Genomic DNA, 24,703 nt, shown 5'->3' with positions numbered 1-24,703 from the left:
CCGACGTGAAGCGTTGTAGGCCTACTTTATGTACAATAGTTGTTTCCTGAATTTAAATACTAATGTATGTATGTCTCAGGAATTAAATTATTTTAATTTGTGGAAATATGAAATATGACAAAATAGTAGGGATGTCACAATATATTGTCCCACGATATATCGCGATATCAAAACGTGACAATATGTATCGTTGAGATGAAATCTCATATCGCGAGAAAAAGAAGCTGAACATGGTGGCACTGATCTGCATCTGATTGCATTCTCGCTCTCCTTTTCATTGCTTTGTTTGAACAGACGAGGGACGTTACAGACACGGAGGATGAAAATGGTCAAATTACTCAAATTAGCGTGGAGGATGCCCCCTCAACTTACAAATCGATCACAAAAAAATATTGTTAAAATATCGTATCGTTATCGTGAACCTAATATCGTGTATCGTATCGTGAACTGAGTGTATCGTGACACCCCTACAAAATAGTGTATCTAGGAGAATCTACAAACTTCATTCCCAATCTGTTTGAACCAGAAATAGCTTTATTATTATGTTTGTCAAAATGATGATGTAGGCTAACGAGTGGCATGTATCCCATTTCCAGGTAAAGATTTCAACCCCTACCCCTATCCCTATGCCTCTGTGCTGAAGGGCAAATTGAAAAGCGAGGCGGCACTCGAAAGGTAAGGGTAAAAACAACAACTGGGATTGGGCATTGGACATTAATATTCAAATGTATCTGCAGCAAGGTGCACTAAAATCTAATCAGATCATCTACTCTGTGGGGAAACTTGTGGAAACACCACCATGACAGCATAATGTCCCACATAGCATCCGCCCAGATGCACCACAGAGCGCCACAGGAAGTCATTCCTGCCTGTGGCCAATCAAACTCTTTGAACTCCTCCCTCAGGGCATCAGACACGAGTCAGTCAGTCAGTCAGTCAACATTATAGCCATGGACTCACTCCACCCGTTTACATAGGAAAAAATAAAACACCAACACACTTTAATAGGCTATATCTGATGCAGCTCTGCTTTGATAGACACAATGGCAATCCAATAGCCAGCCATCATATTTTGGACACGTGCATCACATAATTTCCACCAATAGGAGAGGCGGGGGCGTGAACCTGCGGGTCCATATATCCCTAGGCCGCCGTCTGTGTGTGACTCATTGCCTTTGAGACAGACAGAACGTAGTCGGATTTAACATAACTGCTGTAAATACGTCGCTATCGGACATATTTTGAATCAAGACTTTTCTTTTAAATTTCTCGACGGGATTGAAATGTTACATCTTAGGTGCTCGACAGTGCTGAAGGAGTTGTTTCAAACCAGTCTCAAGCGCCCCTTGACCGGCTCCAGAAATAAAACGTGGTTACCGGTCCGTTATTGCTTCGGCGCCGCCTCCTTTGATGCCAGAACCGCGTCTCAACTGAAGGTCCTTCATGCCGGTGTGCGCCGCCCCGCCGCGCTGCGCACCGCCCGGCCGTTCTGCACAAAAACTGAAGGCGTGGTGCACGACGAGACAGTGAAGAAGGATGCCAACACCGCTAATGAACCAGCCAGCGACAAGTAGGTTTCCCGTCACCGCCGGTGACTCACCGGCTTGGTGAATTAGATCTGGATGCCCACTTCGTGGTATGGCTCTTATGGCCGTCTATGAGTCATGATGACGCACGCTGGCGCGAGCATATGTAATAGGCCTATGTGGTCGGCTTGAGACAGCCAGGCCATGTATTATTACTAGGTATTAGGTATTAGCTAACACTAGCGCATTAACAATAATTTCCCTAACCAGTAGGCCGCAGTATTGCTTGTGAATCTAAATAAATGGCTACATTATTTATGGCACTAACAACATTGAGTTTTTTCCCCCAGTAGGCGCCGCCCCCCACTGGCTTCATGCCAAGTAAATATATAAATGTAGGCGCGGTGGGCTAAAACAAACTGGTCGTTATTATAGGCCCTTGTTGGCTGTCTGTTCCGGTGCAGATAACAGATTGGAAAGTGAAACAAACCCCCTGTGCAGCAGGCCTGATATGAAGGGATGGAGTGGAGGGAAAAGCATCCAAACAAGTGTGTCGACAGCAGAGGACTATGCCTATGTTAGGCTATATGGGAGTCTGGGGTCTTTTTTGAGACATGGGGAAATTAATGCTTAAATATATTTTGTATTCATATTGGTGGTTATGATTATCACCAACTGGTTATAGTGGACCCAGCTGCTTGTTTAGAGACACCAAATCCCTGCTTGTTATAATTCAGAGTCATTGAGCCGTGTTTGACTTCAGTTCAGTCTTGGCCTGTATGGTTTTCTGCTCTGACCTCCCATCACCACAGGTGACTCACACTGGGCCTGGCAGCAGCTCTCACACTCCTCCACTACCTATGACAATTTCCTGCCCCTACAGCAGGACAGCAGCCTAGTTACTACAGTATTTAGTAAGCACTGTAAGTTTGAGGCTGTTGTTCTACTGCTGTTATTTTGTTTATTTTTTAGTTGGTGGTGGGTAAACTACTTACTTACCGCCGCCTAAAACATAAACAAAATAAAAACAAATATACTCCTATATTCAATACAAATTATTAAAAAAAATATATATATAAAAAAGTAATGGTTTATCCATGACATGGACTTTATGTGTCCACATTTGCTGCTGCTATGTGGACGCCCTATTTGTGTTTATGTCTGTTTATAGGCCTACTTTTTAACTGTAAAGCTCTTGGGATTTACTTAGGACAGGAAGTGCTAAAGAGATAAATGATGTTAAATATTCTGCCACCAGAAATGAAATAATTGAAAAATTAGGTCTGTAATTGTCTGGATCAGATAGGCTAGGTATTGGTCATATCGCAGTGTCCTCACTGTAGCTTATGCAACTCACCTTCAGCTTTTGTAGGTCAAGCTATGATTCTAAATGAATAATTTATGGGTGTTTTGATTTTTGCAGTTATGTTTGACTACATTTATCAGGAATTACATTAATAAAATAGTTTTGTTTGCAGATCTACTGTATAGGATCAAAGAATGAAGTGAAGCATTATGCAAGCTCACATTATACTGTATACTGTTACTGTGGTCTTCGAAGTAGTTTTGTAACACTGTTATGAAAAGTGTTTTCATTATATCATTCATAAAAAGCCTACTGCTGCTGAACTCATCTGTTCAGATAAAAGGGCAAAATCCTGTCCTCTACGTGAGAATATGGATGAACAGCAAAGCACAACACTGGAAAATACTGGTGTTTTTCTTTCTTGTTGGACGATTGCCCTCATCTCATTCATTCATAGACCATTTCACATTGCTTGGGTCAAAACAATTCAAGCAATAATATACGTACATTGCAGCCAGCTGTCTTTTATTTATTTTTTTGCAGTGCCTGTATTCCATGTGTTTCATTTGAAGCTGGTTGACTTTAATGATGCAGCCCAGAGCACAGACTGGGGTGTTTCTGACCTCAAAATGAGGACACACAAGAAAACTAGAAACAGAAAGTTTCCAAGCTGAGGCAACGAGGGCATGATGAGCAGCTGAACCAACCAGGAGGTGAACATGTATGTGCACACGGCACCGCACATTTTCCAAAACACTCCTGTTCATCGTTGGTGGACGATTCCATCGCCCCAACCCTAGTGGACACTAACGTTACAGTCCTGCACAGGTCCAGTTCTGCAAACCCACATTGATCATGACGTCCCCAAGTGGGCTTCTCATAACCAGTCTTCTTTGGGTCAGTAATTTCCAGTTTCTTGTTATGAATGCAGCTTCTGTCCGATCCTGCTGCTTTGCTGATGACCATGACACGTCGCATAACCCCTGCCTGGACTGATTGCAGTGCAGACGCCTGCATGAAGCTTGTGGTACTTTCAAAACAACAAGGGAATGTAGGGTCTCCACTCTCCACTAGCTACTAACTACCTGAACAGGAGTGTTTTGGAAAATGTGAGCGGTGCCGTGTGCACATACATGTTCACCTCCTGGTTCAGCTGCTCATGCCCTCGTTGGGCTCGATCTTCCCACTGGCCTACGGCACAAAAACTGGCGTTAAATGCAAAAAAACGGGCCTTGCGCCTGCCTCGGGAGGATAACATCATGGTTTTAGGCCCCGAAATGCGCTTTACGCCGAAGAGGCGTGGCGCAGTGCCAGAATGGGCGTTTCGGCCTTTTTTTTTTTTTTTTTGCATGCCAGGCCGGGCCAGGCCTGAGTGTGGGAGCAATTCAATCAATAGACAATAACATTGGTGTGTTTAAAATGAGCTATTCCACTAAATATGGCTAAAACAGATTCAAACCTGCAAAAAAGGCACATTTTTCTTCGCCGCCGGCCTTAATTGGGAAAAAAAAATAAAAAAAATGGGATGGGTGGCCCCCCTAAGAGCTTTGCCCCCCCGGGCTGATAGGGTCGCTCCGCCCCTGGCTTAGTGCTTTTCAAAACCAGGCCTTATTCAGTCACCGTGGATATTATTGTGGGTAATTATGCAGCGGCCTGCCATAGCCGATCTCACTCTCTCTCCCCCTCTCTCTCTCTCACTCCTCTCTCTCGCACATCAGACAGGCACAATGACCGATGAAAAAAAAGATGTTATACCGTAGTTTTGGGCCCCTGTCATTCAGAGGCTGTTGCATCATCCTACCTGTGCAGTGGAGGAGAAGAAAAGGAAGCGAGAGAAAACGATATCATTCTGCCCAAACAAATATTCACTGCGCCGCGGCTCCCCTACCAAAGCCACACATGTGAAATCACCCTGCATGCATTGAGGCTAATACATTTTGACAAGAAATAGCAACCAAATCAGCCTAAATAGGCTAAGTACACAACATGCAATTCTAGAACATTTCAATATTGGACAAAATAAAACATAAAAATCAAAACACAACCCTATGTGAAACATATATGTAATCCAGGTGGCATATATTTATGCTATGACTTTACATAATTTAGGCTATATTTATGTGCATCATTTAGCCTGTGCAGCAGGTAGTCTACAAGTTATAAAGCTACCTGCCCTGAATGAGCCGAGTGGGGGTGCTTGTTCACTATTGTGAAAGTTATGTGTTTACAACATAAAGATCATGGAATTGGATGGTATCATGAATGTCACCGATAGTTAACGTTCTATATTGTAGGCTAGGGAGACCATCAGCCCTGCTGAACAGATCTGTATTTGCCTGGCTGTAGGTTGAATCGTTTTATTCAGGCTATGATCTGTGATGTGCTGAGATATCCAAATTGGCAGAGATGACAGCATAAAGCCGCAACCCGCGGACTGGATCGAGTGGATCGGAGCTTCGAAAGGAAGAATGTCATTGAGTAACTGCAGTTCACCAATGAGCACAGTTGTGAATAATTATACGTTTAAAAGGCGTGGTTAAGTGCTTAAGGTCGCGTTTAGCGCCAACACGAAAATAGGGACTGCGCCGGACCACGCCCACTAATAGGGCTGCGCCTGGCGCTAAGCGCTGTCTTAAGGCCAGTGGGACGATAGAGCCCGTTGTCTCAGCTTGGAAACTTTCTGTTTCTAGTTTTCCAGAACAGACTCGTGTTTCATGAGCGTTTTTATAATTATTGATTAGTGCTGAGCCTGATACACATGTATGTGGTGCTGTCTGTATCCGAGTATTTATTTTTCCCAAATTTCTTTGGGAATTTTTTTTTTCCCGTGAGCCCCAGAAGTTAATGTGATTTTCACATTGTATAGCCCAGGGGTTCGCAAACTTAAGAATGCCACGGCCCACTTTGAAATCTGAAAATCTTCCGGGGCCCACCCAACCCTTTAATCACAACTCTGATCAACACATGACGAGACTAAGATGATGTATTTCCCTATATGTTTTTTTACATTATATATATTTTTTCTCAAGGATGAACTGATTAGATTTTGGTGGTCAAAGGTCAAAGGCCAAGGTCACTGTGACTTCTCTAACGCCATTTTCAAGCTTGTTAATGCCATATCTCAGGAACGCCTGGACGGAATTTCTTCCAATTTGCCTCAAATGGCGATTTGGACTCAAGAATGAACTAATGGCGGAGGCATAAATCCGCGGTGCGGTCGTTCTAGTATTTCATTACAGAGCATGTGAACTGGGACATAAGGGAATAATCCATCCACATACAAAAACATTTCAGCAAAATACCCAAAGGCAGATTGCCAACATTTTCTCCCCCCTTGCTCATCAGAAGTATTTGCATGCATAACACATTTGTTGAGACAAAATGTGATGAGCAACAACAGAAGAAATCAATTCACAAGTTATTAATGCTAGGCTGTCAAAAATGCGACCTTATCTGTAAAGGATAGACTCGTGGGTACATTCAGATAAAATGAGCTGAGAGGTTAAGGGACCCCTTTGAAATAGTTTTCCCTTATGCTTGGTACCAATGGATGCCTTAGGTCTTCTAGTTTCTTCTGATAACAGGATAAAAAATGACCCTTCTACAGCCATTTGATTGCCCGCGAATATCGGGAGTGTTGGCAGACCACTCGTGGTCCACCTGCAGTACCTCCACGGCCAGTTTGGGAATCACTGGCCTATTTGGTGTATTGAGAAAGAGTAGTGTTTGCCTGTGTGTTTAATCATGGGTGATGGGTCGAGTTGTGTCTTATATTAATGGGACCCATGTGGGTTTGCAAAACTGGACCTGTGCAGGACTGTAACGTTAGTTAGTGTCCAGGCACACAGTTGTGACGCTAACATGTCCACAGACAGACAGACAGACATATAAACACCTCAAAAGTCAAAACTGCTTCTGTGTTAGTTACTGCTACGTGGTGTCTCTAGGACTTTACCCCACTCGCGCGTCCGCCGTATAACATTTTGTGGGCGTTCCCACACATGCTGACTGTCTCTATGATGACACACACACACACACTCTCACACAAGGTGAAAACAATAGCAGACTTTAGCAGTCGCACGCTGTCGCAGCTGGTAAATATTTGCCATCACTATCATGCTCTGATCTCATGGAAAGGGAACTTTTTCAGACAAGTGGGATTTTAAAAATACTAGCCACACTTTACCTGGTATCCAGGGAACTCCATAGTGTGAGTGAGCAGTCACTCGGAAGCACCTGGACTGAGCCATCTGCCTCAAACAGGAGAGGGGATCCTCTGGTGTTTTTCCGCCTCCACTGGCTTCAAGCTAGGTATATACAGTATATAGCCTTCAAAATGTAAGTGCGGTGTGCTAAACCACACTGAAGGCAATTAGGCCTTGAATGGTCTGCTTGTCATCTGTTCCTGTGCAGATAACCGGCAACACGGTGTGTGAGTTTGAAAGTGAAACAAAAAGTCTCATAGCCTCAGCTTGTGCAGATAACTGGCAACACGGTGTGTCAGTTTGAAAGTGAAACAAAAAGTCTCAGCCTCAGCTTGTGCAGATAACTGGCAACACGGTGTGTGAGTTTGAAAGTGAAACAAAAAGTCTCATAGCCTCAGCTTGTGCAGATAACTGGCAACACGGTGTGTCAGTTTGAAAGTGAAACAAAAAGTCTCAGCCTCAGCTTGTGCAGATAACTGGCAACACGGTGTGTCAGTTTGAAAGTGAAACAAAAAGTCTCAGCCTCAGCTTGTGCAGATAACTGGCAACACGGTGTGTCAGTTTGAAAGTGAAATAAAAAGTCTCATAGCCTCAGCTTGGGAACTTGGAAAGTGGAGGTGCCTGTGAAATAGATGGAGTTGAGTATACAGTAGAACTATCTCCAGTCTCCATGAAATGGAGCAAAGTGTTTACATTAAGCATCCTTTGCCATGATTCAGCACTTTTTATTGTAAAGGATTTAGCAAGCTATATCTAACCTATGCTATGAGCTCAGGTTGTAGCGTATTAAAGGTCCCAATTCGTGCAGCTGTAACCTCTTAAAAACGTGTGTCTCTGGTCCATAAAACATGATTCTGGATTAATTTGTCGAAAATATAGCAACCCCGTTTGTTGTGACGGAGTTCTCACTTCCTCATCTCGTCGCTTCCCAAGAACGGTCTGTTTCTATAATATATTCAGAACTAACAGTTCCCATTGGCCGCTGAGGGGAGCCCGCCCCAGGCTCCCAGCGGCCAATCAGATTAGCGTCTGTGGACCAGCACGCTAGGTTGCGAGTTATCGTTAACTTAATGGTTACTACGCTAAAGAGGACATCTCAAAATGCCTAGACTTACCGAATGCACCTCTGCAGTTGCTGGATCACGTACAGTTGGCGTCGCTCCAGCTAGAAGTGTTAATTTTGTGGCTATAGACAAAATGGTGCAGGTAGCTTGTGTGAGAGAGACCCGCGCAGTATGCGTGAGGAAGCTCGTGACGTTCCGATACCCCGTCTGGGGGAACAGAGCGTTTGGGGGTGTGGCTTGGAGGAGACTGCAGGGGGAAGCTGGATAAGGACAAATCCAACGGTGGCAGTTCTGAGCTTGTGACAACTCATTACAGGGAGGGCTGACAGCAGTATATATGCATTTACAAGTAAAAACAGCTTTTGCACGGAATGGGACCTTTAAGGAGGAACAGTGTTCGCTCCATACACTCACAACAGAGTCAAATACATTGCCAGTCAAGATCGCGATCACCTTTGCTGCACACACGTTTTGTAAGAGGTGATTTGGCCCAGATCCATCTACAGGTTACAGATCCATCTACAGGTTACAGATCCATCTACAGGTTACAGGCTACAGGTACAATTACAGGTTAGTGGGTGGAGGTGGAAATGATTCAGCTGCTGTCAAAATACAGACAAATGACTGCTATTAACGGCACGTGAGATCTTTATGAATCCAAAGTTATGAAAGACGGTGAAAGGCTGATCTAGTCTGAGTGCCACCTCCTGGCTCAGTGGCTGACAGGAGATGGAGTCTGCTTTTTAGTCAATAGTGTGACGCTGACTGAGTAAGAACCATCATACTCTCAGGCCAATCTTACGACCACTGACTAGTTCATCTGAGCAATCGGGGTTGTGTGCCTGCCTTGCTCAGAGGCACTTCAAGAGTGAACATTTGATGCAAAGGATTGCACCGGTGTGACCCTCTCAGCCTCCAGTCTGACATTCTATCTTCAAGGCCATGTCACCCTTTTTGGTGTTTTTATAGTGAGAGCTTAAGTGTGCCATTGTCCTGTAAACCAAAACGTAAAAAAATTGCAGATTTAAAGACAATATTCTTTCGATTGTTTTTTTAAGTTTTGGTCGGAGTGACATGTACTATGGTCGCTCCCGATTATAGCGTTAGCTGAACCGTTTGGTTTGATGAAGTACAACTATTTTTATAAGCATTTTACAAAATCTCTATGGGAAAATAAATGGCGGATGAAAATCCCTGGTACAGTGCTGAAGCAGGAAGTGACGTTCACTTTGCCTCTCTATGGCACTGCTCTGAATGGAAGGGCAGCTTTTGGCGACAGATGTTGGGTCAATAACACTCCTTCTTGATTAGGCATGCCTGACGGACATGGTTTTAGTGGAGCTAAAATCGGAGTGTGTTTGCATATGTACAGACACTGTTACCATGGCTGTGCATGGCGTGTTTACTCTACGGAAAAGCAGGAGATGTGCTAAAACAAGAAGAGGGTGCGAAAATGAGAAAGGGAGCGAGGAGGTGCAGACTGACTCCTAGAATTAGAAGTGCTGATATGCAGTATGGCTACTGCCTCAGGGAATTGGACAAGAAACACTAACTCTGGAAAAGAATGCATCAGTTATATGTAGCGATGCACCAATTGCAATTTTCTTGGCCGATTTCCGATTTTTTTAATAGTCTGACCTGCCTTTTCAGATTTTCTTTCTAAGCTGGCTCCTACTAAGAGACATCAATTAGTATTTGGTAATCAATTATTAGTTACCTGGTTCATATTAGGGTCGATATGGGTTTTTCAATGGCCGATGCTGATATTTAGAGAGCAGGGCAACCGATGTCTGATATATAATGCTGATATATATAATGTTTTTTTTGCATCTGATAAATTAAATTACATCAATTTAATAATAACAAATGATACACAAAATTGCACGTATTAAAAAAATGTATCAACAATGTCCACATGTAGCCTAATCAAAAACGAAACTATGTAAAAAACAACTTGCGATTGAAAAATAAATTGTTTTAGTGCACTCAACAACATTTATCAGCAGATAACAGCATCTCTTTGTTTCTGAGAGAACGAACATTTTTAAATACTTGCATAAATAAATAATGTTATTATAGTGCACACACAGGAGCATTTTTTTTGTCCCAGTGCTAGCTAAAAGCAGACATGCAGATATTTTATTAATCGGTCTACCTCTAGTTAATATTACTTCACAATCGATCGGCGGTCACCTGCCGATCGATCGGTGCATCTCTAGTTTTATGGGTTGAATACCTGTGTGAATACCTGCGAATTGTTTGGATAGACAAATTGTGAGTACTTTCTCGGCCACTCTTACCCGCCTTATGCATTGTATTTGGCTTCTTCATCTGTGCTGAGCTGACCTTGCCCCACTGTAGGCCGTGCTGCTGTGTCATGACCAGCGTGTGAACAGGCCAGGATGTTGGCTTTATTAATCCGCCTGGCCAGGGCTCATGACAAGAGGGCATTCCAGGAATTCACACACGCACGAACTGCCCGCCAGAACGTGTGAGTCAACATGCAGTAGGCCAGGGCAGTGTTTACGTGCTCAAAATCCATGGAGACATGAAGATTTCCTCTCATTCGTGGTATTTTGAGTCGATTCATGTATCAATGGTTCATTTGACCAATACTTTAAAGTGAACAAGTCAAACCGGGTTTGCTGATGGAACTGGGCAGAAATTTCAAATCGGTCAGTCAGTGTCTGTGGTTGGACCTCTGTCGAGCCTGCAAACATGAAACTTTCAGGACAAAGTTGGGTGTCATCTGCTCACATTGGCAGTGACTTCAGTAATGGCTACTTTACCCCCCAAAAAAGGCCACAGTTGTAACAGATTGTCAAAATGTCCTTGTGTAATCTTGACCCCCAAACAGCATACTACTTCATGATGACTTCATGAGTATGTAATGCTACAGTTTGTTCAGCAGTTCAGTTGTTAGTGTAACGGCAAGCAGGCAGAGGCACATTTGGATCAAAATGACTGGTACAATGTGAGTGGCTTCGGTTTACATTTTTTATCATTCCTTTTTTTGTGTATACCGTAAATTCCGGACTATAAGCCGCACCTTTTTTCCCGTTTTTTGGCCTTTTTTGGCCCCTGCGGCTTATATAACGGTGCGGCTTATCTATGGATTTTTTCAAAAAAAAAAAAAAAAAATCTCTCTTTTTTAGCACTCTTTCTAACTATAAATCCTATATAACTATAATAAGTTTTAATTTCCTCTCTTGCCCTCTTTTCACCACACTGTATGACACTGTATGACACTGTGTGCACTGTAAAAAACAACACAGGTGGTGTTGTGTTATGTTGTTTTGTTGAAATGTTAATAAATGGGAGCTTCCTCAAACAGCCATCTCTTTCCCGACAATCCCCTCTGTGCATGAACCCTTACATATGGTAATTAAACATTAAAACACAATAAAAAAAAAAAAAAACATTAAAACACCCGCGGCTTATAGTCCGGTGCGGCTTATATAAGAAAAAAATAGTCAACTTTGCAGGTGCGGCTTATACACCGGTGCGGCTTATAGTCCGGAATTTACGGTAAATCAAAGCAATCCCAGTTGTCAGTGGTTTCATCCACAGCAATGCAGAACTTCTTAGCACAGACTTTGGTCAGGGCCGTCATGTCCTATGGTATGTGTGTCAAAGAGTGGATGCGCCTGCTATTTGCACTGCTGGACGCCACTGTACTGTACCCCCCCCCCCCCCCCTCTATTGGAATGTCTGACTGTACTGCATGCACAGTTTATTTTTCCAAGTGGATCTTCATCATCAGTGTGTTGACAAAATCTGCAGAGCATTAATTGTCTGAATCATAAACAGTTATTTTGGATTTGCTGTCCTACTCTAATATTTTTGTTTTTAAGTGCCTTGTTTCTCAACTTTTAGTCATTTTTGTTTCCTGGCAGTCGCCTCAACATTTTCCTTTCGTCTCTACACATCAATAATAATAATAAATAACTACCTTTTTTGAAGCAATTTCCCCAGAATCTTACAAGTTTCATTGTGATGGGGTCCGCATGGTTCTAGAATTCTCTAGTTAAACAAGTTCTAGAATCAGGTTTTAAAGCATCAGTATTACCACCACTACTGCAAATCACTACTAAGTTTTAAATCAGGGGCGTTCTGGGGGCTCACCTGGTAGAGCGTGTAACACAAAGGCTTAGTCCTCATCATCCGCATGTCCGCTCTCTCTCTCCCCACCTTTCCTGCCAATCTACTGTTCTATCATCCAAAAGGTTTAAATCATTTGTGTGGGAAAAAGTGTCTGCTCTCCATCAGTAAAATGTGTAAGGATGTGTATGCAGACCTTCGCATCTTACTGTTTGTCAGTTTGTCATGTCTAATGTATGGTAATGTTTCCTTGGCATGTTTTCTTTTTTCTCTCAATCATTCTGCCTGCTTTACATGTTCTGTGTGTAAGTATATGACTTATTTCACTTGTTTTATATAAATAAATTAAGCTAAGTCAGTAGCGGTTATGTTAGTGCTTTGACATCCCTGCATGTTCTCTCTATACCTCATATCTTCCACTTTGTATTGCCTTTGTCTTCCCTATGCATTGAGAGGTTTGTCAGAGTTGTTTACACTAGTAGTGTGGAAAAATGTGTGTTTTTTTTTAGCTACAGGTTTATGCTTTGTTTTGGCATGACTCATGAGTCAAGCGCATGGATGTACTAGGTTAAACGCCACAGGTGCCATACATGCAAACAGACGCACACAAATCCTAGCCTGTAGCGCGATGGGCTACACTCTGAAAGGCTATTCATTTCTCTGGAGCATAACTTGAGTTTTAACACCTTAAGTGCCATAGCCGAAATAATTCGTCTTACATAATCCAACGCTTAAGTGCCAGAGCCGAGTTTACTCGTCTTACATAAACATTTTTTTTTTTTTGACGGTGGTACATCAATCAACAACTTTTACATCTTCGAGATCACTATTGGAGCAAGATAATGTGTATAATCTATTTTACCGACCCACTAAGTGTTGACAGTGCTCCCCCAGACGACCGAAATCAAAGAAAAAACTGCCGCGGGACCAAGCCGTTCAAGGAAATGCCGTGGCGATTTTACAGTAATCCAGTGTCTTGCCTGAGAGCGGCCGCGCACCGGCAGCAGCACACAGAGAGCGGAGAGCGATTTGCAAAATAGATCATAGGTGAAACACACTTTGAAACACCTCAGAAAGGCCAGAATCAACATCTGCCCATCGCCCACGCATTCCCCGGCCCATCTTGACTCGCACAAGGAGCGTCTGCACGCAGGCAAGCAGGCAGGCAGGCACACAGGCAGGCAGCAGCAAAAGCGCTTCTGACACGCCCGCTGTACAGCCAGGAGGAAGGAGGAGAAGACACACGGAGGGAGGAGTTTTAATGAGAGGGGTGTCTCCTGTTGTTATGGAGGAAATTACTGTTCAAAACTATTGTTTAGAATGTCTGACGGTCTTACTGATGCCAAAAATGAATGGTTAAAGTGACTGTTTCACAAAAAGCCATTTATCTCTGAATAAATTTCCAGACGCTGAAACCATGCTGTACTCAACGGCTAATATCTACATAACTACTAACTCTGCAAACTAACTCTTTTAGACAGAGAAAGCACACATTCTATTAGTTATTTTTAGATGATTGGTGTTCATGAATTCTTAACAGAAAAGAATTCTCGGCTGTTTCTAAAATGAGCCAGAATCGTCAAAAACACCCCTGGCACAACTTACCTACAGGAATGAAAACATGGCTGGCATTCAATGTGTTAACATGTTCTGCAACCATAAATATTGTTTTGCATAAGTGCTATCATCCATTGGCCTTCGCTAACAGTTAGCCTAGCACTACTGTAACATTACAGCTTGGCTGTAAACCTTTTTTTCTTATTATTATTTTTTTTGGGTGGCTGTAAACCTATGGTATAGAGACACTGCGGAGTGTGTCATCATTCAGAAACCACGCCCAACACAAACCGCAGCTAACCGGGCGAACAAAGGAACTCTCGTCAGATACAGATAGTTTTACAGATATCTAGGAGGAACTGGCTAGTGTCAAATAATGAGACGTGTGCGTTTACTTCATTTATTTCAACTGCGAACGAGACGTGAGCTGATCACAACATTTGTCTGCCGACTTTCTGCTTCCTGAAACTCCCCCCCAATCCTGGCGTTCTCCTATGTCACGTGTTGCACACAAAGATCATATATACAGAGGATGAACAAACTTTTTCTTCTCAATGGCCTCCTTGTTTTGCTCGAGAGTACAAAATAGATTTAATTGGTGATTTTTTTTACATTTGTTGCCTGCGCAGCCTACCGCACAACAGCTTTTCAATAATGAGAGACTAGTAGAAAGTATAACAAGCTTTAATGAGACAACATATTAATTTTGGCGTATGACTCCATGATATGATGACGCTCTCCTGAGATGATGAGAGGGCGTCGTCAGTGAAGAATAGGATAGGAAATCCCCCATAGGGAATTCTTCTATCAGGAGTCATGACCGATGGTGGTGTCAGGGGAGGAGGTGGGGCAAAACAACTGCTTCAGCGATGATGATCAGCAACTGAGAATGACACATACACAGCACATAGCAAACAGAGTAAACATGGACCCTGATATACTACGCTGATTAGGTGATTGGGATCAGCTGGAGAGGAATACCTTGGGCTGATTGGCTATTGCCACATGTGTGGTAAACTGTGAATGGGTGAGGGGACAGCATCAGAGAAAGGGGGCGAGCCTAACAATGAATAGGTTATACGACCTCAAAGAAAGGGGGCGTGCACTGTGATATGACGAGATTGGGCGTTGCTGTTAAGTAGTCTTCATTATTGAAAATAGTCTAAGACTTCATTTAGCTATGTTTAATTAAAGGAAAATGACGCTGGTGTATGGAAGTGAATGGAAAGTTTTCCCCCGTGATGTGCTATTTCATGCAGTGTCTATCTGCCAGGGTGCGCTGCCAACAGGGTACAATAGTCGGCCCTTAGGAAGATATTTAGGGTAATTTCATGCAAATCTGTCCAAAAGCACCAAATTTGGCTCAGATGTAGCGCAGGCTCTGGCTAACTTGATTTAGCCAGAGCGCCCGATTCTGTGACCCTTGGGATTGCCATGGCGCCAAATCTAATATGGCTGCTGCACACAAATGGTTTGTGTCAATTACTATTCAACCTAGAAAAGTGGTTTTGGTGTCTACCTGTAGGTTTTAAGGCTCAATAAATACAACTGAATCAGTGAAATTACCATCAGTTAATTATTGACAAATCCAAGATGGCGTCCCAAGAGGGGGCCCCAAATTCTGGTGAATAGGATATAATTTTTAACTACCGTAAATTCCGGACTATAAGCCGCGGCTTTCCCCCCGTTTTTTGGCCCCTGCGGCTTATATAACGGTGCGGCTTATCTATGGATTTTTTCAGCAAAAAAAAAAAAAAAAAAAACTGAATTCTCTCTTCTTTAGCACTCTTTCTAACTATAAATCCACTTCTGTTTTAATTTCCTCTCTTGCCCTCTTTTCACCACACCGCGGACACTGTGTGCACTGTAAAAAAAAACACAGGTGGTGTTGTGTTATGTTGTTTTGTTGAAATGTTAATAAATGGGAGCTTCCTCAAACAGCCATCTCTTTCCCGACAATCCCCTCTGTGCACGAATCCTTACATATGGTAATTAAACATTAAAACACAATTAAAAAAAAAAAAAAAAAACATTAAAACACCCGCGGCTTATAGTCCGGTGCGGCTTATATATGTAACAAACAGTCAATTTTGCTGCTGCGGCTTATAGTCCGGTGCGGCTTATAGTGCGGAAATTACGGTAATAGATATTATCATGAAACTTCCCCAGTTGATTACTTGCATGAAGACAATACTTTTTTGTATTGCAAGTTTTATGAAATGTTATCTTTAAATATGCAGATGTACAGAAAACTAACACATTAGGCCAGTTAATACAGTGGTTTTCAAAGTGGGGGCCGCCAGGGGGCACTAGGGGGTGAAAATCGGTGTGGAGGATGCCCTCATTTATATGCTCCACAGGTCCTACACAGACCTGGAGAAGTTCAAGTTCAAGTAGTTCAAGTTCTCTAGTGCCTTCAACACGATCCAGCCATCACTGTTAGCAGAGAAGCTCTCAGCGATGGGGGTGGAGGATGACCTAGTGGCCTGGACTCATGACTACCTCACCGATAGACCTCAGTATGTCAGACTGCAGGGCTGCCAGTCGGAGGTGCTGGTCAGCAACACTGGCGCCCCCCAGGGAACAGTGTTCTCACCTTTTATGTTCACCGTCTACACCTCGGACTTCTGTTTTAATACAGATAAGTGCACCTCCGACGACTCCCCTATTGTCGGTTATATCACAGACGACAATGAGGACTACAGAGCCCTCGTTGAGAACTTTGTGGAGTGGAGCGACACCAACCACCTCCAGCTCAACATAGGGAAGACCAAGGAGATGGCGGGGGACTTCCGGCGGAGTAAAGGGAGGTCCCCAACTCCCATCACCATCCATGGGGAGGAGGTGGAGATGGTGGTCTCCTATAAGTACCTAGGAGTACACTTAAACAACAAACTGGACTGGTCTGACAACACTGAGGCCCTGTACAAGAAGGGGCAAAGCAGGCTGTACTTTCTGAGGAGGCTGAGGTCTTTTAATGTTTGTAACAAACTGCTACAGTTATTTTATCAATCTGTTGTGTCTAGTGTCCTTTTCTTTGCCGTGGCATGTTGGGGGGGGGGTAGTACCAGCATGAGGGACACTGAGAAGCTGAACACGCTGGTGAGGAAAGCCAGCTCTGTAGTTGGAGCTGAGCTGAGCAGTCTGGAGGCGGTTGCAGAGACAAGGCTGAGGAGGAAACTGCACGCTATGCTGGACAACCCCTCCCATCCCCTACATGCTGTGCTAATGGGGATGAAGACTAATTCCCCCCCGACACTCCACAAAGCGCTTTGGCCAGTCCTTCATGCCAGCGGCCATCAGGCTCCATAACAAGAAGTGAGACCTGTTTTACCGGTAGTCACTTTATGCATTTTTGCACACGCTCGTTGCGCATGCATTTTTGCACATGGCCCTGCACTTTACAAAACACGGACTTTGCACATAGACTAACTTTTTTTTTTTTATTGTATTGTTTTTATCTGTTTTTATTTATCTCTTACTATTTTCTGTCTTTTTAACCCCTGCTGCTGTTGCTGTTTTTAGACGCCTGAATCTCCCCTCGGGGATAAATAAAGGTTTCAATTCAGCAAATTAGTGCCAGGTGGGAACAAAGGGTAAGACTGAGTTGAGCACACCAGTTCTATTAATCTGCAGGTTTTCATCCCAATCAAACACAGCAGCAGGATTAGCAAACCTTCAACCAGAGATGAACAACTAATCAGTGACATCAGCTGCTGTTGTCTGGTTGGAATGAAGACATACCTCTACTAGAGACAAATTCTGCATACCAACAAAAACACATCTCACCTGGCATCTATGGCAGCGCTATGCAGAGAGGATTAAGATCAGTGTTTGCTCAGCAGTGAATGAAATCCCTTGCTTGACAGCATTGTTCTTCACCATCCAGAGTAAACCATAACACCTTGATAACATCTTCATCCGTATAGCCATATCTGCATACCTCTAACCTGCTTATAGGGCAGAGCTGGAACCTTGATTGAGTAGAAGAGTAGAGAAGAGGGGTTAGAGCAGTGGTTCTCAAACGTCTCCACATAAGACAGGGACCCCTAAACTGACACAAATTAGACCACCATGGAAAACAGAAAATATTGAATATGAAGAAATATTGAATAATGAAAATGTGAAAAGATTTTAGATACAAATGTAATTATTACGTTATTACATTAATAAAAGATGGGTGAATAGTAATTGAGATATCTAGCCATTTTAAGCTTCCGGCAGTCGCCATCTTGAAAATGACCCCTTTCCGGAAGTTAGATTATCCTAGATTTTTTGTATGTTATTTAATCCATTGAAAAGGCTTTTGTATCAATTTGTTCAAGGTTAGGTGCTATTCTTTTCATATATTAGCTGGCCTAATTTGGGTAGTTTTCTGTACATTTGCATATTTAAACATAACATTTAAAAAAACGTGTAATACAAAAAATATTGTCTTAATGTAAGTAACCAACTTGGGAAGTTTCATGATTATCTATTAGTTAAAAAAAATTACCCTATTCACTGGAATTTGTTTCCCCCTCTTGGACACCATCTTTGATTTGTCAATAAATAATTAACTGATGGTAATTTCACTGATTCAGTTGTATTCCTTGAGCTTTAAAACCTAGATGTAGACACCAAAACCACCTTTCTAGGTTGAATAGTAATTGACACAAACCGTTTTTGTGCAGCGGCCATATTAGATTTGGCGCCATGGCGATCCTGAGGGTCACAGGCTCGGGCGCTCTGGCTAAATCAAGTTAGCATACCCTGGGCTACATCTCAGCCACATTTGGTGCTTTTGCAAGAATTTGCACGAAAATATCCTTAAGGGCCTGACTACAATGTATTCTGCGCTTCATGCATAATAAAGATAACTTTCTTGTACAAACACAGACACAGGCGCGCATGCACGCACACCGCACACACGCACGCATGCGCGACAAACACTTGCATGGCATATTTCTAATGTGTGCCATACAAATCCCCCTGTAATGTGATACGACTATATCAACATCCACCAGATAAGCTCTTTATTTGTTTATGCTGGCAAGACACACAAGTAGGAGAAGAACTTTGTTGTAGCTCATACTAAAAGGGCGACCATGCTGCACACATACATGCCTTCAGTACAGTACTGTATTTACTGTTGGAAATACATAATGCATTTATGCTACAAAACCCATATAGTTAATTATTGACTCCCACACCAAAGATAAGCCAAATGAGATTTAAAACTTGCACAATGTAAGAATATATTCTCATTAAATAATTGCTCATATTTTTATTTTATTTACAATGTACATTATTTAGGTCTTTGTTACTCTTTCTTGCAGTGCTAAGTGTATGTACTGTAGCCTAATCTTGTATAATAAACTTGGCTCCATTATAACTGCTCAAAAAACCTAAAGTATTATTTCCCACCTAGAGCAAGATACTTACATGTATAATATTTTAGTATAAGTAAGAGTACAAGTACTGTAGCATTGATGAAAAGGCTGCTTATCTTTGTGTGTGTGTGTGTGTGTGTGTGTGTGTGTGTGTGTGTGTGTGTGTGGACGTGTGTGTGTGTGGACGTGTACGTGTACGCGCGTGTGTGTACGTGTGTGTGTACGTGTGTGTGTACGTGTGTGTACGTGTGTATGTTCCCACCTGTCTGCATCTGCCAACCTAGGAGAAGAGCAGGCATTCTTCCCAGTCTGGAGGATTTGCTCTTCTACACAATCGCAGAAGGTCAAGAGAAGATTCCCGCCCACAAGTTCATCACAGTAAGTTCTGCAGATTGAAATCAGCTGATGATTCACACTAATTTCAGAGCTGAATCACCAAGTAGTGATTCCCAATACACTTGACTCTGAACGCATCACGTCTCCTATGTATATAATAATAGCCTAATAGGACTGGGCGATTTGGACAAAATCAAATATCACAATATTTTTGACCAAATACCTCGATCGATTTTGCAACATTATGTGGTGCTTTCACAAAATATTGACACAATGAGATTTTTTTATAAATAATCATCAGTAATGTGGATATAATGACTAAGTGGGTAAAGGCAAATAATACAACAGCTAGAACAGTCTGCTAAAGTCAGAAAATGTCATCACTTTACTGTAATGCAGCCTTTATAACCAGGAAAAGACAGCACATGCCATATCACCATTACCATATGCAAAATGTATATTTTATTTAAAAGTATATATTATATATCTTTTTAGGAGGTTTGTTCTCCCCTACTTGGCCAATTCCCTGATAGGGTGTCCCAGTCGTTGCTCCGCCCCCTCTGCCGATGTGGGGAGAGCTGTAGATGAGGATGTTTGCGCCAATACATGTGCCATCACCTGATGATTCTTTTCGCCTGAGAGCAAGGAGTTTCACCGGCAGGACATAGAGCATGGGAGGATCATGTTATTTCCCCCCGGTTCCCCTCCCCCCGAACAGGCACCCCGAACAACCAGAGGAGGCGCTAATGCAGCAACCAGGACACATACCTTTTGGGGGGGGGGCATTTTTCCCTTTATTTGATAGGACAGTATCTAGACAGGAAAGCAGAGAGAGAGGGAGGGAGGACATGCAGCAAATGACCGCAGGTTGGATTCGAACCTGGGTCGTGTTCTACCAGGTGAACCACCGGATGCCTGCAACCGGGGGCTTGAACCTGCAACCTTTGTGTTGGTAGGAAGGGAATCTACCGGATGCTCTACAATATCTAAAATCAAAGACGATATCTCGTCTCATATCATGATATCGATATATTGCCCAGCCCTAGTTTCTAATGGGATCCCAGTGGTCACATAACCCAGTAACTCGGGGTCACAACTAGCATGGAGTTCAACTAATGTCTTTGTTAGCATTTTTACCCACAATTATTTTGTTTTACAATGTTCCTTCTCAGCTGTATATTAATACGTTTTATTAATTTCAGGCACTTAAAGCTACTGGGCTACGCACCGGAGACCCCCGACTGAAGGAATGCATGGAAACCCTAAAAGCCACCCTGAAGAGCACATCCGATGGCGTGACGCTGGACAAACATCTATTCAAGAAGTAAGTACCGTAGAGGTTTAGGTTATATACCTATGTATATAGGTTACATAGAGGTTGTTTTTCTCTGCCACATGGACCCACCTCTGTGTCCATTTTTGTCTTGTTTCTGAAAAATGCAGACTCCTGTGCCCCAAAAAACATGATGGAAAACTGCATTTCCAAAAAGGTCTGTTTTTAGGAAAGTTTAAACATTATTTAACCCAGATTACCGTAATGATTGTGGAGATTTGAGGAGCTTGCCACTGAAAAGGCCGGCGTTGCGATATGTGTGCAATGCTGCATGTCCAAAAACCTGTATGTGTGTGTGTGTATATATATACGGTATATATATACACACACACGCACACACACACATTTATTTGGCACATTCCCCACCAGACATTTTGGCCATTGATATTTTAACCTGCTGGACAACTACACATGATAGCGTCTGCCGTCCAAACGTAAACCTGCACCAAATAAAAAATGAACAGAAAACCCCTTCTGCAAAAGGCTTTTTATGCAAAAGTGTGGCTTTTCCCCTTACATCACAGGGAAGTCCACTGGTCACGTGAGCAGACCGTGATCCTTGGTGAGCCTCCCATTCATAAATGCAGCAAGAATAAGGTCCACTTCCCCATTCCTACACATGACTGCAAGTGATTCAGCCACACAATCCAACTGCTCACTTAACACTTGATAGATGGTATTTCTCCTCATTGTCCAGTCTATATATAGCTGCTGGGTGAGGGGTGTGGACAGTCAAGACATCAAAATAGTGGAACAAGTCTGTCACCGATGGCTGTGTGACTGAGGACTGGTCCCTCTGGATTACTAACATACTGAGAGACATTCTTGTGTGTGTCCAAATAGTCTGGACTCCAGGGGTTCCTACTAGGGGTGTCACAATATATCGTCCCACGAAATTTCGCGATAGTAAAACGTCACGATATGTATCGTTGAGATGAAATCTCATATCGCAAAAAAAAAAAAAAAAAAAAAAAAAAAAATAGACTAAGAAACGTCTTTGTTTGTTGAAGTTCAATGTGTGGAAAGTAGTTCAGTTGAACAAGTCTCTGAAGAGACACATGAGAAGTTATACAGGAGAGAAACCATTCAATTGAGTTTCTGGCAAAACTGTTTACTTGACAGGAAAAACTGAAGATGCATAAAAAATAGATTAAGAAAAGTCTTGTTGTTTGAGTTTGAAGAAAAACTGAAGATGCATAATGAGAATTTATACTGCTGAGAAACCTTTTAGTTCAAAGTAAATCTAAGTGACGGTGTAACTCATTCTATTTCAAGATAAGCCTTATCTCCAATCTCATGTTTTTTCTAGTTGTTATTGTAATAACAATTTCCCACAACAGCATGTTTTGTATTTGTGCATTTCAAATAAAATACTACTTTTCCAGTCATATATTGTCATTATTCAAGTTTAAAAAAATATTGTTAAAATCGTATCGTATCGTATCGTTATCGTGAACCCAGTATCGTGATACGTATCGTATCGTGAACTGAGTGTATCGTGACACCCCTAGTTCCTACTGTACTAAGTTCACACTAAGCATGATTGGAATGGTTTATTCAAACTCTTAAGTCTTTACTACATAAGTTTAGTTTGTTTGTTCGGTCGTTCAGGTCAGGACAATGCCATTCGAACTCAGATGGCATCGAAGACTGGTGCGGAGGCCAACTGGAAAGCAGGTCTCGGTCTGCTTTGTTCATAACCTGCCAACACTCCCAATTGGAGTCTCCAGGGGCCGGTTGCACCAACTGGTCTTAACTATGCCTGGTCGTAACTCCTACGTCGGTCTTAGTTAAGACCAGTCTTTAGAGTGGATTTACGCCTGTTGCACCAACACGGCTACTCTGGTCTTAACTACGCTGGTCGTAGCAATGCGCGTTCATGTGAATTGTCGGGGAATGCCCTCTGATTGGCCCACATGTGCCTCGCGCCGTCACCCACTACTGTATGTGCGTCACTACACCCTCCCTCCTCCCACCCCCCTCCTCCTGTGGAAGCCCCGGGGGAAAATGGCGGCGGCGATTAGTGTCAGGGAGTCTGAATGAAATTGAATGTAACGTTCCCAATTCTATGTATTACATTCTAAAAAAGTAACGGCAACATTTGGGAAGGCTAAGCCACACAACTAGTTAGTTATAATCTAACGTCGTGCTTTCAAAGACGGCGAACTGGCGGTGTTACGACGATGACGGTCAAAAAGGTCTCCGCGGAGATCTCTGCTACGCCTCCTCCTGACGAGGCGTAGGAGTTACGCCTGGTCTTAGTGAAAATAAGGCTTAAGTCGTCTTGGTGCAACCGGCGTAGCTGTTAGGTCGTAAAGTTACGACCAACTTAGCTTAAGACCAGTGTAAGACCAGTTGGTGCAACCGGCCCCAGATTGGTAATTTATCTCGGTAATCTCCCAATTTTGATACTGATACAAATCAAATTGCTATTTCTCAGTTTCTGTCTGGGATAGGGCTGGTATCGCCACTGACTTCCCGATACGATACGATTCCGATACACAAGGACCCAAGTCGATACGATTTCCGATACGATACGATTCGATATCGATATTTTAGTTACAATACCAGTTTTGCTTTGATAATGGAAGAGATTCTGAAAGAACTAATGCTGTAAATGGTACAAGGAACCCTCTAACCTGGTGCATTATTCAAAAATATTAATATTTACATTAATAATTGACCATAAAGCAAGCAGTTACATCATGTAATTCTTTTTTATTTAAACATAACCAACATAGTCATTCAACATCTTATCTTTCTTTACAGTCTTCTGTCTCTTTCTTTACAGTCTTCTCTCTGTGAGAAGCCAAACAAATTTAGATTTCCACTATACAACAGAATCATTGAACAGCAGCATGTTGTAAACAGTGTTTCATAAAGTAGCTCATGGTGCATGCACAATGCACATTCTCAACCTGGTTTTAACACTTATTACCAGTGTCTGGCAGTTACCCTTGCTCAGTGTGTAAACAACAACTCAAATCACTGGCAGGAAACCAGTGTAAATAATAATAGCCTAATAAAAAATTTAAATAAAAAAATATTTACAAATTATAATTACTATAATTATAGGAGAGACATCAGTGCATAAGAAGGGTCCTTCGATCTCTTTGGTGAAGGAGGATCCACTTCAACAGGATCAAGGGAGTAGTCTTCCTGCTGTACAGGCACAGCAGCTCAATCAGCTTGTTGCTGTTGTAAGATAAAATAAATATTCATGATCAGGATCATAAATAAACCATCATATACAAATACTGTAGTGTACAGGAACACTCAGTTATTTCTATAACTTACATTAGATGCCTCCACTTGCTCCAGACGAGCAGCTTCAGTCAAGACAGTGGTCAGCCTGGAGAAGGTGTCATCACGGGCCCGATCGGACAAGAAGGGCAGAGAAGTAATTGTCAGGTACAAATCCGTAGCTCTGGATGTCCAGAAGTCAAAAGTTATAGCGACTCTCTCTGCTGGCTTCAGTGAATTTGAGACGTTCTTTTTCACCTCTTCATACAGCTTTGGGATTGCCACTTCACTCAGTTGTATGCGTGACGGTAGCAGTGGCACGTAGCGTGGTTCAAGTGACTTAACGAGGCTTCGGAAGCCAACATTTTCTACAACGCTGTACGGCCGCAGGTCTTTGCAAATAAAACTTGCCAGAGCCGATGTTATTTTCTGTGCATGTGGAGAAGTGGATGGAAGCTTGCTCCAGAATGCTTTCTCCAGCGAGGCTTGTTGCTGCTTTGAGATGTGGCGGCGGCGCCTTGAGTAGAGCAGCCTCCCCCATGTTTGGTTTTCAGTCTGAAGCATGGTCTGAAAAGCACGAGACCTCGCAAGATCTGGCTGCGATCACGTTGCGCTAAGAACTAAACCACGCGAGACTAACAGGTAAAAAAAATACAAAAT

The 24,703-nt window shown here is 42.7% G+C and overlaps 1 protein-coding gene across 2 annotated transcripts in view; it reads left to right on the top strand.

Annotated features, from left to right (window-relative positions):
• Nucleotides 1–1,200: 1,200 nt before the first annotated feature.
• Nucleotides 1,201–24,703, top strand: part of LOC310778516 (glutaminase kidney isoform, mitochondrial-like) — a 75,796-nt gene continuing 52,293 nt past the window's right edge. For both annotated transcript variants that reach the window (XR_014552776.1, XM_083638966.1), the window contains exons 1-3: nucleotides 1,201–1,570; nucleotides 19,416–19,509; nucleotides 20,670–20,791. Coding sequence is in view for 1 of the 2 variants with exons in the window: in XM_083638966.1 (XP_083495092.1) it covers nucleotides 1,284–1,570; nucleotides 19,416–19,509; nucleotides 20,670–20,791 (503 nt within the window). In the remaining variant the exon portion in view is untranslated. The remainder of the gene's footprint in view (nucleotides 1,571–19,415; nucleotides 19,510–20,669; nucleotides 20,792–24,703) is intronic.

This window comes from Poromitra crassiceps, assembly GCF_964638095.1.
Source record: "Poromitra crassiceps genome assembly, chromosome: 6".
NCBI classification, from domain to species: Eukaryota; Metazoa; Chordata; class Actinopteri; order Beryciformes; family Melamphaidae; genus Poromitra; species Poromitra crassiceps.
This window is presented reverse-complemented; position numbering and strand designations above follow the sequence as displayed.